We start from the raw sequence: 14089 nt of genomic DNA, 5'->3' as shown, positions 1-14089 counted from the left end.
AACAATGTGCATACAGTACAGACACACACACGCACGCGGTTATATAAAGCTCGGATTGCCCATCACTGTTAAGTCCAATCGCGTATAAAGTATTATGGTTTTCTATAACCGTGGCCATCATCTCAGTTGACGGTATTGTTTTACGGCCGTGCTGGGAAAGTATAAAACTATACCGGTGGAGGAAAAGCAAACCAAGACTAAGAAGGAATTACAAACAATATAAAAAGGAAAATGAAACGACCGTAAACGAAATAACCCATTAACACGCCGAAGAGGTCGGAAGTCCGAGTGGACGGTCTTTTTATTGGTTACCGGCCAGTAGTGGCGTTTGGCCGTTATACACATCCGTATATATTGTTTGTATGCAACTGTAAATGTGTGTGTAAACCGATTCTTTGCTCACAGCCGAGATCAGTCAGCAGCAGCAGCAATATAATGACTGTAGGTTTATATTGGCTTTTGTGTTTGGCTCTATCCGTTTTTTTCCCGTTCCAGACGCTTTTCGATTGCTGCTACATATAAAAATACCTCTGCTTAGATTCTACTGCCGGTTGATGTACGGGTCTTATCACGGCCAAACGGCGAAGAAAATTCCTAGTTCTACTTAGGGTAGTAATACGGCCAAATAAGCCTCCGGGTAAACACTCATAGTGCGCAATAAAGTCGAGTTCTTCGTTAGCTCAAAGCTTTTGTGCAGTACCGTTTATTTTACATTTTTTCCTCCCCCATTCATTCGTTCGTTCGTTCGTCGGTATTTGCACATAAGCTTTTTGATAGATGTATACATTTTTTTTTTCATATTATGTTTACACATAATACATACGACCGTTGTGCGCGGTTGGAAACACACGGATATACCTAATTTTGGAAATCGTCAGGCTGTGAATTTCTCAATGCAAACACACGGTGTGAAAAATATTAACTGGAAACAATCTGGAACGTTTTCGCCGTCAAATAATGAGCAAACTCGTACCTTTTTTTTCTCTCGAATCATTGGCAAACAGCAACAGCAACAACAGTCGTCGTTCGGTGTGTGAATAATGCACGCCGGCATCGACCGCACCAGTGTAAACAGGAAATGGCGTCGAATCCAAACGAGCTCTCGGGTATTTTTCGCATATTGTACAGTCTGGGTGTTTTTTTTTTTTAACAAATACCCACAGCATATTCTGCTCACCTTGTTCCATTTCCCGGATAAGCTTTTAACACGGTTCGTTTAAGTCGGGCGACACTCAATCAAGACCACTTTTGTGTGGCTGCGTAACGAGCCCGCTTGTCGAACCGAGCAATTTCTTATTTATTTATTTTATTTGTCGAACCGTTTTCGGTAGAACGAACGGTTAAATACGATTTCGGGTCGCGTTAAAACGAAAACCCTGTACCTATGATGAAAAAAAAAACATATATAACTACCGGGCATTGTCGTCGCAGTCGCAGTCTTAATGCCGCAGAAAAAAAAAATCATATATTATTCTCTTTTCAAATTCAACGTGTACAATTTGTCCGCACAAAGTAAAACTGCACCACCTGTACAGCCGTGTAAATAATAAGAAAAATTCATCTGGCTTGTGTTCACATACACTCACAATATATAGGGATTCTCATTAACGACTATAAATAACATCTTAGCACGCTTTCCCGTGGCCATTGTTTAACGACACAGTGTTGCCATTTTTAATTATACATATTTTATTTATGTTATTCGCGAAAATAGCACTCCAGCCGTAATTTGTGGGAAATTTTTATTGTTTGTAGGAAATGAAAACAATTATAGTGCCCAGCTCGCCCTCAAAACGGCTGCAAACCTAACACTTGCACACAATCAATATACGAGCAATTTTCCGGGAGCTCAGAGGCAATTGAAAACGTTGTCTCGCTGTTTGAGTAATGCGTACCGGGTCGAGTTTTCCGATTGCCGTTTTGTCCGCGGTAGTTTGTTTCTAAATCATTTTGGAAACACCGAGAGCACAATAGCTGTACGACTCGCATGGAAATGTCATTAACCAGGTTAACAGGTGCCGGCAGACAACACACGGCGGTGGAACTACTAATGGCACAGCCCTCGTGTCTAATGTCGTACTTGTAGTTGTGCAAAAGTTATCTTAACCGGCCTTTGCTCGTTTCAAACGACCGTCGACAAACCCTTCGCCGACCGAGCTCTCTCGGCCTCGGTCGTAGCCGGCTTTACTTTTATTATTACCATTACCAAAATAACCATAATGTTCCGCCGTGGCCGAATGCGAGCATGGCGTGCGCTTAGTAACATTTAAGTATACATATAATACATAATATACATGTATGTATTTTTTTTTACCGAGTAAGTATACAACAACAGAGGAGTGACGGTACGCGTTCTCTCCACAGGTTGCCGCACTGAATCAACACGCGAATTCGTCACGTCTGCTCCCTCCTGGTTTTATAGCAGTCGAAGGGTTTCTTTTCTTCTCCTCCCTCAACCCTGACACACCCTTGTAAAACTCTCCCCCGCCGGCACTTTATTATTTCGCGGGCAGCCCTTCAAACGCTTGTAAAATCACCCCAACCAAGGTCGGACTAACGAGGGTATAAGGCCTCGGCGATGCACCTTAAACCGCTCAACGCAGCCCCACAACGATAATAACAATATTATTATTATTATTAACATTCAACAGGAATACGTGTAAAGCGCTAATGTCGAGTTGATTTTTTTTTTTTTTGCAGATTATTTGAAGTATTGCTACGAACTAGACCAAAAGCAGATGTTGTTCAAAGAGAGGAGCAAGGAAGAAACGGAAGCGGCTCACGATTTGCTAGAACTTTCCAGGTATTTCATGTGGAATTAATTACCGCATGTCAGACTGTTACAATAGCTTGTCACGCCGTCAAACATTGTATTTATCATTGTTAGTTTTGAAATAATATGCCAATGAATATTAAACACAAAGCGAAAGCATAACCGTGCAATGTATTTGTTAGCTTAACAGTCTAACATTCGTTTCTACTTTATTATTTTAAGGCGTAGCCTTATGGGATATACCGAAAACAACTTTTTTTTCTTCTGCTACAACGTCGACTAAATTGTCAAACTTTTGTGGTTTAAAAGCTAAAGCCACGTCAGCCGAAACATCATAATCACTTTGTACTTTTTCAAATCCAACGACTAGGACGAAAACTTATTTCAAACATGTTACATAGTTTTGTGTGTGCGTTTTTTTCTTTGAATTTGTGTTGTCTTCGGAACGTGATTGTCATCGTTGAATGTAAACCCCCCAACGCTGGCCAAATGAATCAATATTTGGCCAGGATTTTAGCATATAGCTGTTGACCTTTCACCGTTTTCACTTCATTTTAATGTCACGATACACTCTCCCTCTCACATGTTGAAATAACGTTTCATAGGCTTCGCAACGTCGTAGGAAAATATTTTAGATCCCTTCTAACCCATCATTAACCTGCAATGTCATTAACATTGGCAACGATCCTTGGCTATATGAATGTTATGTGCATGACGTGGATTTCTGTGCAGGTCACTCCCGCCTTTGCCACCACCTAGCACGGTCACCTTAGCGGCTCCCACGCCCCCTGAGACACCGGCCGGTGTGGTTGATGGAGCTCCTCCGTCTCCGCAATTCATCTACGTATCCGCAGTGTCTGTGCCCTTGACACCTCCTGCGTCTGAGTACTCTTCTGACGCTGAGAACACGCCGATCACCATCGATGGTACCGTTTACAGCGTGGTCGACTACGTCATCAAAAGGGAAGCATACGACCCGTTGCTGTCCAAAGACTTGAACGCCGAAGACGAGAAGCCAACCGTGGGACCAGAAACAACCGAAAGTCATAACTCCAACAAAGGTACTTAATCTATCACTTTACTTAAGATTGACATAAGTTAGCCAAACAGTATCAAAAACGTACACTTAAAAAAATTATAAGATTTTTCTCTTGAAGGAAAAATATTGGATCATAATATGTGTTATGGTGACCTATAAATACCTTCATGTTCATTGATTATATTAATTTACTTCAATAATCTCTTATCAGCTCTAATCAATCTGTTCATCTCCCCTATATTCTCTTCTCATTCCCTCACTTATCAGTTATCATTCATTATTGCCTTCTCAATACTCTAATATCGGCTGATTGTCTTATTAATATTGTGTTATCAATCGATTATTTTATCAACAGTCTCTTATCAGCTTATTATCTTTTTAATAATTTCTACATCTTTTCCATAATTTCTTTTGCTTCCTCCATTTTATCGCTCACCTCTTATAATCTGTCTCTTATCTCTATTATGTAGAAGAATGTTATAAATAGTAACATGAAAGTTGGGGGGGAAGATGGTAGAAAGACAGAATTAGGACAATCTGCTTGTATGGGATAAGGCGAAGGAGAAGAATGTTTAGTTTAACTATTACAATGAACCAAATTCCATTATTGTCATGTCGATTTACTGTTCCGAATGATCGTCTTTAATGGAGATAACGAGGAATTTAATTACATTTTACAAAGTAAATCAAGGAAGGATGGTATTCGAAATTAAATGTTTGATTGTTCTTGGTGACCCGGTTGATTTTCTTACACGGCTACTTATCTCTTTGCTAGTGATGTTTTCAACAATCGGATTTTGTGATTTCCTTTTCTCAATTGTTCGCTTGATCTTAAATCATTGTAGTTTCATCTCGTTGGCACGCACTTGTAAGGTGCTATTAGCATAGACTACATGACAAAACAGAGAGCTTGAACGCATATTATTATTGTACGCTTTATTAATAAATCAGTTAAATTCAGCTTGCACTGTGACACCACCACCACACGAGACACGAGTCAAGAGGTTGACGCATAACACGTGCGAGTAAATTCCGACATCTGGTATTTCATAATTCATTTTTAAATTAAAAATTCCTTACTACTCAATTTATCACAATGCCGTTTTGTCTGTAAAGTTTAATCAATCCAAACGTCCTAGCACCTTCATTCTGCAACTTACACACTGGTCTCGATTAAATCACAGCAACTCTCAGTCTCTCTCTCTCTCTCTCTGTCTGTCGAGGTATATAATTTTGTCCGTCTGCAATGACAACAGAGCGACAAGGCGTGCGTTGTGTAATAGACAGTATAGAAGTGCAGTTGACCGGTCAGAGAACTAGGCAATTTGGTAATTCGAGAACGTGCGGACGCAGCATAAAGGTCTGCGGTAGTGTACATAGTTAGTTGGCTTTTAGGGTCACTGCAATTAGCCGCGGTTTGTGAACGGGTAAAATAATAATGATAATAATGTGCGCTATCATAAGACGGTCCCGTGACGCTTAGGGTCATCCGGAAAATGACGTTACCACCGGGGCAAACGGGATTAATTAAACCCTTTCAGTCTGGCGTTCACAGTTTAACCACCACGGAGGTCGTATGAAATGTCACTTTTCGTCGAGCCCAGACATTTGTTTTTGAAATTATATCATTCCGCCAAAAAGTTATAGCCTTAAGTTGAAAAATATTTACTACGAAGGGCAAAGGGTGAGCTATTTACATTTTAGACCTTAACAAGTACATTTTAGATACAAATTCTGATCTTAGTACACGAATAAATGGGTTCAGCGGACATTGTCTTCTCGAGTTTAGTGTACATGATTTTAATGCGCATTTACCTTTACAATGATCAAACACACTAGTTTGGCAACACGACTGTTGGAGTTATGATCTTTTTGTCGAGTGCAAAACGGATGTAAAGCCAACGTTTTTGTTTGTTCTCTACTGTAATTGCCCTACCGCGTCAAACGTTTAGAGGCGCACTGGCGGTTTTGTGAAGATTTATGGAAGTTTGTCACACTAGTAACGGGTGTGTGCTCTGCTCCGGCGAGACGTTTCCTAGTCATTTGTCTCCTTTTCTAATCATTACCATTATTGTAAATGGTATTCAAACGATCCCGTTAGAATGACGCCATTTTCGCGGGCATACACATGCACCTCATCCATTGCTGCTGTAAGAAAACGCCGGAGACATCCGAGTCTGCCGAGACGTTTGCCCCGAGTTGCCTCGATTGCCACATCAATCGGGCAAATACTACGTTTGAAATATTATGCACCCCTAAATGCTTTCTAAACTGCCGAGTCGTTATTTAACTTTTTTTTTTTAACACATATGTATACATATTATTTTATGGCCTCTCAAGTGTTACAAAACGTTTTGGCGCCGTTGTAATATTACACACTGTTATTGACAATAATTTATCACTGCGAACGTTCTGCCAAGTGACGTTCACACGGTTAGCTCCAGTCGCTTGTCGGCACTACTGCCATTTAATATAATACACTTTAGCAAAATACATAAACAAGACTAGACGAGACGGATTTCCACTATTATTGTACTGAGGCCAGCCTTTACAGCGTTGTTGTGGAGCTGTTGTTTTTATAATCATGTGTTATTCATTCATGTCACTTGTTTTGTGTCTAAACCGATTACTCGAAAATTCGAAAATTTCACCCCTTCTCTTTAAACATTGAGAAACACGCCCAGAACATTTGTAACTTACAATTAAGGTGCGCAGTAACTTTTTAGTGGTATTCTTTAGATGAACTATTGTCGAGAAACGTTGAAAGATATATCAGCAACTCTTTCCCCCAAAAGGGTGGACATTATTTCTTTTTTTTTAGGTGTTGTCTTCAGGGCTTAAGGTCTGGAAGTAAGACAGAAGGTAGATCTAAACAAGGAGCTATAACGTATTGTTCGGTTTTCAACCCCAATCGCATCCACCAGATCCTAAAAATGCACATTGATATGCATCGAAACATTAATTGAAATTATTTTTACCACTTTCAAATGTTGACCTCTGGCATGGATGTAGTGATATTGCATAAACTGCCATGATTGTTTTCCATCAATCTAACTCACAGTCGCAAGCCAGGCCGCAGTGGTGTATAATATTATTATTATTACTATGGACTTTAATTTAATAGTACTCGCCCGCCGCGGTTACGAAAATAATTTCGGCCCTATTGTCTTTTGAACTGAACGATAACTCGGATGGAAAAAAAAATTGTTTCAACCGCATTGTCTTTGGGCGCGAGGCTTAAGAATTTTCGTTTAGACCTGTCACGATTTTGCCACGAGTGGCGGGCGTTAAGCTCATTAAATAATGAACGCTCTGAATCATCTTAATCTTATCTCGTAGCCGCCGTCGAGTGATGACCCTCGTGCACTATTATTTTTTTGCTTTTCACACAAACGACTCCGCCGTTAAGTGCGAGGGATCGTGTCGAGCTTTGTCAAAAGCACATTCAGCCATATATGTATATATATATAAATTGGGCGTGACCTACCGACAAAAATACACTTGTACCGCGAACCTTATCGACCATAGTCTGTCTTCAACCGGGTGATTCATTTAAGAATAATTATGGCTCAGAATCTCTTTCCTTGTCAAAATTCCTTCGGTTTTCCCAAATAAATAACTTATTGAATTCAGTATTTTGTACTTACACCCTACAGCTTGTAAGCAATCGTTTCCCAAATATTATATAATATAATGATAGAAATGTAATACTCGCATGTAACTACATGTTTTTGCAAGGATTTCGAAAATTATCACCTGTTAAGCTAAACTTGATGTTATTAAAATATTCACTTTATTTACTTCTGCAATTTCCTTTCCAATGAATATTGGTGTTTAAAAAATGTTCTATGCCTTCCTCTTCATTTCTTATGATATAAATTGCATTGCTGATCTTCTATTATTTATGTGACATTTCTCTGTATTTGCTGTCTTCTCTTATTCAAGATTAGTCCAATTGTCCTCCGGGTCTGAAAATAGACTCTATTCATTTTTTTTTCACATCTTTCATTTGAGCTTGCCAAATATCTGAATTCTGTTCTATAATTGTTTTCCCCTCTTAAGTTCATCGTCGGCCTTGTGTTATTTCTCTACAACATACTAGACTTTTGTTATCTCATTTGCAGTCTCTTTGAAATAATTACAATATCTTTGGAATTATTCCACGTCAGACTCGTTTATGGATATCTTCAGTATTGATTTTGTACCTCTCTGCTACCTCCAAGATCCATTTTTTTTTTTGCTTTTTTCTCTGCCTTGATCTCCTCGGGGGACTCGAAAGTAAACCTGGAGGCGATAATGCAGCTCTGTACGTGACGCCAATTTTTGAAGAGCTCTGTCGCGTTTCATTGTCGTCGATAAATGTTTTTTAGCCTTTTTTTTTACAATTGTAACGCGAAAAAAATACATAAAAAGCCAAAGAAAAATAACGACTGCAATAAAGTGACCTTTATAGTATTCCCCGTCGGCACCAGCTCGAACAGTATTCGAGGGCAACGTTCAAACAATAGGTACGGGTCGACGAGCACCGGACCGCTTCTAAACCCTTTCGATATTTCTCTCTTTTTTCTTTTTTTTGAATAATTTTTATTGTTTAAGTCGCTTTTCGACGTTTTTTACACTTGTAAAACGAATCGCGTTTCGCATAATAATGTACTATTCCAACACGTGTCCACAACAAAACGGTCGGAGGGACAACGTTTATTAAAACGTTCAATACAATTATTTTTTTAATTTAACCTTTCAAGTATTTTTATATGCACACTTCACCCCTTTTTTGTATTTTTTCCGCCGTTATAATTATTATTATGTCAAATAATGTCGACCGAGTAGGGAAAATAATTATTGTACATAAATCATTCTCTATATCCAAGTGGTGATATTATATGACCAGTATCTAAAACAGGTTTAGCAAAATTTGATTTAGGCTTTTGTTTATTTAATCTGGTCTCAGCTGTGTGCTATTTAAATTCACTTTTACAATTTCTATCAGTCATAATACACACTCTTTTAAGTTGTTTAATATTGTATTTTATTATAACTCAGTTATGGACTACCACGTGTTGGTCGTACCCGTTAAATAATAATTTGGATTGAGCAAAAAAAAAGAATAATATACATCACATCTTGTCGCCTTCCCGGTTTTATTTTTTTTTTAATCAAATTTTCTCATCCGCTTTTTGACTGTCTCGTCCTTTGAATCCATTAACCGTTTCCGCCCGTCCCACCCTGCCCGCAAATAATACATAAATAGTTTCCGTTTTTATTTCCACTCTTAATATTACCGTTTCCACTACATTAGTTTTCTTTTTTAAACGGTTTTCGTCCCTCTTATATACTTTGCAAATCGCTCGGCTACGCAATTGTTTTTCCACCAAGTCTGTTTTTTGAATTTTCCACACACAGTTGACGACAGTTTTAAACGTCACCGGTTGACCATAAATCCGTGCGAGACCCATCAAAATTTGATTTATCCATACTTAATACTCTAAAACTACCCGCCGGACTCGTTTTTTTTTTGTATACATCCTGAATGTATAAAACGTATTATATCGTCTGTGAACGGCTTACATATATTATGCATATGCAGTGTGTCTGACATCACGTATATTATTATACACTGCACGCGCATAAATATGTATGAGCCGCCAACCTAATATGCAGCCATGTTGTATACAGTTTCATGGAAAGAAAAAATGCTACGTTACTCTTCCACGGTAAATCATGGAAAAAACAATAACTGTTCACAACATGGCGGCCTTCAACTAGTGTGTATAACAACCGTTTATAGGCAAATTATTGCATGTCATAATATGTAATAATTCAGTAAGAACCGAAAAATTTAAAGCTTAGTAGTCCACGCCAATGGTAAAATTAGTATTATCCCGCGCGGTTTGGCAATATTCAGACTGCCCAAAGTAAAGCATAATATTTTGTAATTCTCTCCCCTGGACTAACTCTGCAGATAACTTGAAAACTCCAAACACATTCCAAAGAAACTAGCGTCGGACTTTTTGCTTTAATAAATTTATTTTCTATCTTATTTTATACTCGCTGCAAACTTGTCCTGGCTAGGTAACTTTCTCCCCCAAAGAGAGTTTTATAACGATGACAAGTGGGCGTGAACATTCCTGATAGGCTAACATATCTTTCCCTAGTTTGATTCCTAAATAATGGATTCTCAGTTGCTATTACCGACGACTTGGCAAAGCTGTAAATATCCAAACATTTTTTTGTAGTTTTTTTCAAGTTTAACTTCACTCGAATTCCATTCGTTATTGGGCCATTCTATGCCAAAACATCTAATACTTGTGCTTGTGGATTTTCTAAATCTCTCAAACGTATATAACCTATGTAGATAGTTGAAAAATTGAATTTGACATATTTTTAAAAAGAATTAATTTCCTTAAAAATTATCTAGCTACAGATAAAGATACAATAACCCAATATGAGTAGATTTGATCTAGATAACTTATCTGGTAATGTACTGATTGGCAACACAAGTGATTAATAACTCGATTGACGTTTGTTCCAGGCCGGTACATGTGCATGGACTGCGGCAAGCACTACGCGACGTCGTCCAACCTGTCCAGGCACAGGCAAACTCACCGGAGCCTGGACTCGCACTCGGCCAAGCGGTGCGCGACGTGCGGCAAGGCGTACGTCAGTATGCCCGCACTGGCCATGCACATGCTCACGCATAAGCTGTCGCACGTGTGCGGCTTTTGCGGCAAGAAGTTCAGCCGCCCGTGGCTGCTGCAGGGCCACATGCGTTCGCACACCGGCGAAAAGCCTTACGAGTGTTCGCATTGCGGCAAGGCGTTCGCCGACCGGTCCAACCTGCGGGCGCACATGATGACCCACTCGGGCGACAAGAACTTTACGTGCCATTGGTGCCGCAAGTCGTTCGCGCTCAAGTCTTACCTCAACAAGCACCTGGAAGCCGGGTGCGCGCCAGCCTGTCCGCCCGGCCGTGCGATCGGCGGCGTGGCCACCGCCACCGTCGCCGTCGCCACCGTCGAGGAACCTTGGGACGATCAGCATATCGACCAATAACGGTGCGCACAGCTGCAGCCGCTCGGCCGGACGTCCGTCATACGGTTCGCCGCCGTGGCCGCTGCAGCCGACCAAACGCAATAAGCAATATATTATTATTACGAAACCGTGCGCTTCGCCGTAGATATTTCGTCCATGGACGGTTAACGTATGCGTTCGTGTTGAAGCTTTGCAAAACTCACGTGAAACCGGTTTAAACCGGTAGATCGTTTTTTTCCCGGTAGCCTTTTATTATACAGAGTGATCCATTTAACGTGAGACACTCATTTTTGCAGAAAATAATTACACTTTTACATTTTGAAAACCATTTTAGCATTCGCCTTTATCTTAGTATAATATTCCAGAGCACTTAATTAATTTTTTAAAAGGATAATAATTTGACAGTGTTTCGCGTTAAACGGATCACCCTGTAGGTAAATAGGATTATACATATAATGACTAAATTAACGTTTAAACTAAACCCCGTGTAAGTATGATTTCAATAATTCACTGCGAGCGCCATGGATTGCCAAAAAACAGCCTCCCCTCCCCGTTAAAAATTTGTTTTCAACCAAATATAGAAAACTGTGACACCAATCAACGATTTAACTGATATAATAATATATAGTAATAATGATATTTGTAATACTATTACAAAGTCTTAGAGAGACTCGTATATAGATATTAGTTTTTTAAGATTTCTTTCTTTCTTTCTTTTTTTGTATTTTTAATTAGGTTTTAGCGGTATTTTTTAAGGTAATTTTTTAATATTTATTACCAAAGAATCCCCACGCCTATCATATGGTATGCTATAATATCATTATGCGCTGAAGGGGCAGTAGTGTAAAAGCAATAACACAGAAATGTTTTGATAGAATTATTTTTAAACATTTTTTAAATATATTATATTATAGTATTTATATTTTGTAGTGTGACGTTTTCCTGTAAAACGTGTGTAGATTTTTTTTATACAATACATTTTAGACGTTATTTTTTTATAGCCGTCAGCGGCGAACGGTTTTTTGTTCGAAGAGAAAAGCCTGTCGTCGCGGTAAGTAGGTAAACGGGTTTTTTTGAACTTAACAAGACTTGCTAAAATTATAAAAACAAAAATTATAAGACTTAGACACGATACCAAAATTCGGCGCGGTCCGACGGGCCAATGCGGCTTTTGTATAGGTTAAATTATTATTATTATTACACCCGAGTCGGGTGTACTGTGTACGCTTATATATTAAATATAGTTTTTTTTTTTTTTTTACAATTACTTAAGTGCAACGCACATTACACGACTAGTCATAACAGAGTTACGTACAAAAAAAAACAAATTACTTTGGTCGCAAAAACCATGTAAAAACGTTATTTAGACTGTGATATTCGAGATAATACGATTAATACATAATATTATAATTTATTATTATTATTATTATTGCAACAGTGTTATCATACTTTTTATGTTATGTAAAAACTCTTAAATGATGATAATAATAATAATCGTTGTCTGCGAATTTATTGCTGCACTGTTTGATTCTGCGAAATGTTATGTTGTTTTTGGAGAAACCGCCCCCCCCCACCCCGATTACCGCATATTACGTTTATTATTATCTCTGTACTGAGAAAACGGTCCCCTAAATTCGTCGAACACAACGAAGGCAAAGGCCTTTGCCGTTAAACTGTACGTTTCGGTTACAAACTTCGGTTACTTAATCTATCAGCCTTTTGTCCAATTTCTAGTCAAATACACATTAGTTTTTTTCGTTTAAGAGTAAATTAACGACACTTTTTTTTTTAATACGGAAATGTTTTTTAAAACTTAAGAAATTCGTGAGATTTTTTCGCGCCACGCTATGTTTATTTACTCGGTTACTCGATTATCTACTAATCTGCTAGCTTTATTTACTCGTCTACTCGATTTATTTACTCATTTACTCGATAATTCGTTCATTTACTCGACTATTTGATATATTACCTGTTTTTACTCGTTTACTCGACTATTCACTAGTTCACTTGATGTATCTACTCATTCACTTGCATATTTACTCGATTTATTAACTCATTTAATTGATTTATTAACTGATTTTTACTCATTCACTCTATTTCTTAATTTAACAAGTGTTTTTTACTCGTTTACTCGATTTATTTACTCTTTCGCATATTTATTCGATTTATTAACCCAACTATTTAATTTATCCACTGTTTTTTACTCGTTTACTCAATTATTTACCTGTTTACTCGTTTTGTTTACTCATTTACTCTATTTTTTAACTTATCAACTGTTAATTACTCGTCTACTCGATTTGTTTACTCATTCACTTGTATATTTACTCATTTACTCAATCTATTTACTTAAATTAACAGCTCATTTGTTTCATTAATTAACTGTGTGTTACTCATACACTCGCTTATTTGCCCGTTTACTCGATTTATTAACTCATTTTATTAAACTCATTCACTCGGTTGAATTGCATGTATAGATTTAGCTTAAAAATCTCACGAATTTTTTTGGTTTACATAATGATGCCAAATATTAATACAGCGTGATTTTTCCAAGAAAACGTACCTATAATGTCTTGTGTTTTCATTATATTATATTATTATCATCTATAACGACCGAGGTCGTTGGCTTTGGGTGTAAATAATATTCACTTCAGGTCAGGGCGGCGACCGTAAAACGGATTTCTGTGGATACTTAAATGTTTTTAATTTATTCCCAAAAAAAAAAAAAAAAATACTAAATAAATTAACGGGACGGCCATTCGAAGAAAACGGGCGACGAGGCTCGGCCGGCAAACTTTTGATATTAATCCAAGACCTTTGCCTTCCCTCCCACCAAACCCCTTTTGTGTATACATCGGCCTCTTCGCTGTCCTTAGGGACGTTTAATTAAGTTTTCTCGGAAATCTCTTCCAATTATTCGGAATTCGACCGACTGCTCAGCGTTATTGTTTTGAGCGGTACAAAGTCAAAATAAAAAAAAAAAATTAATAATAATAAACTTAATATTACAAACATCCCTGCCGACGCGATAATATGTAATTTTCAACAAATTACTATTCGGGTCGTTTTATTCTTTCTCTTCGAAACTAAATCGTCAAGCAGGATCGTACACCGCCGCAATGGTTGTGTGTCTTTGGCAAAGAAAACATATCGGATATTCTAGATAGATAGATCATAATATATGCATAGTTAGATAGACGGATAGATGAATAGTTTTTTATATAATATTTATATTATTATGTACGAGG

At 38.0% G+C, this 14089-nt stretch overlaps 1 protein-coding gene across 1 annotated transcript in view; it reads left to right on the top strand.

Annotated features, from left to right (window-relative positions):
- Window positions 1-12913, top strand: part of LOC126834765 (protein snail homolog Sna) — a 29828-nt gene extending 16915 nt beyond the window's left edge. Inside the window, exons 3-5 of the mRNA XM_050566929.1 lie at window positions 2701-2803; window positions 3506-3834; window positions 10345-12913. Of these exons, the coding sequence (XP_050422886.1) occupies window positions 2701-2803; window positions 3506-3834; window positions 10345-10865 (953 nt within the window). The 3' untranslated portion in view covers window positions 10866-12913. The remainder of the gene's footprint in view (window positions 1-2700; window positions 2804-3505; window positions 3835-10344) is intronic.
- Window positions 12914-14089: the final 1176 nt, after the last annotated feature.

This window comes from Adelges cooleyi, unplaced genomic scaffold, assembly GCF_023614345.1.
Source record: "Adelges cooleyi isolate 19-005CV unplaced genomic scaffold, UGA_ACOO_1.1 ACOO_flye_CR_arks_rails_tigmint_CR_PRNA_21, whole genome shotgun sequence".
NCBI lineage: Eukaryota > Metazoa > Arthropoda > Insecta > Hemiptera > Adelgidae > Adelges > Adelges cooleyi.
This window is presented reverse-complemented; position numbering and strand designations above follow the sequence as displayed.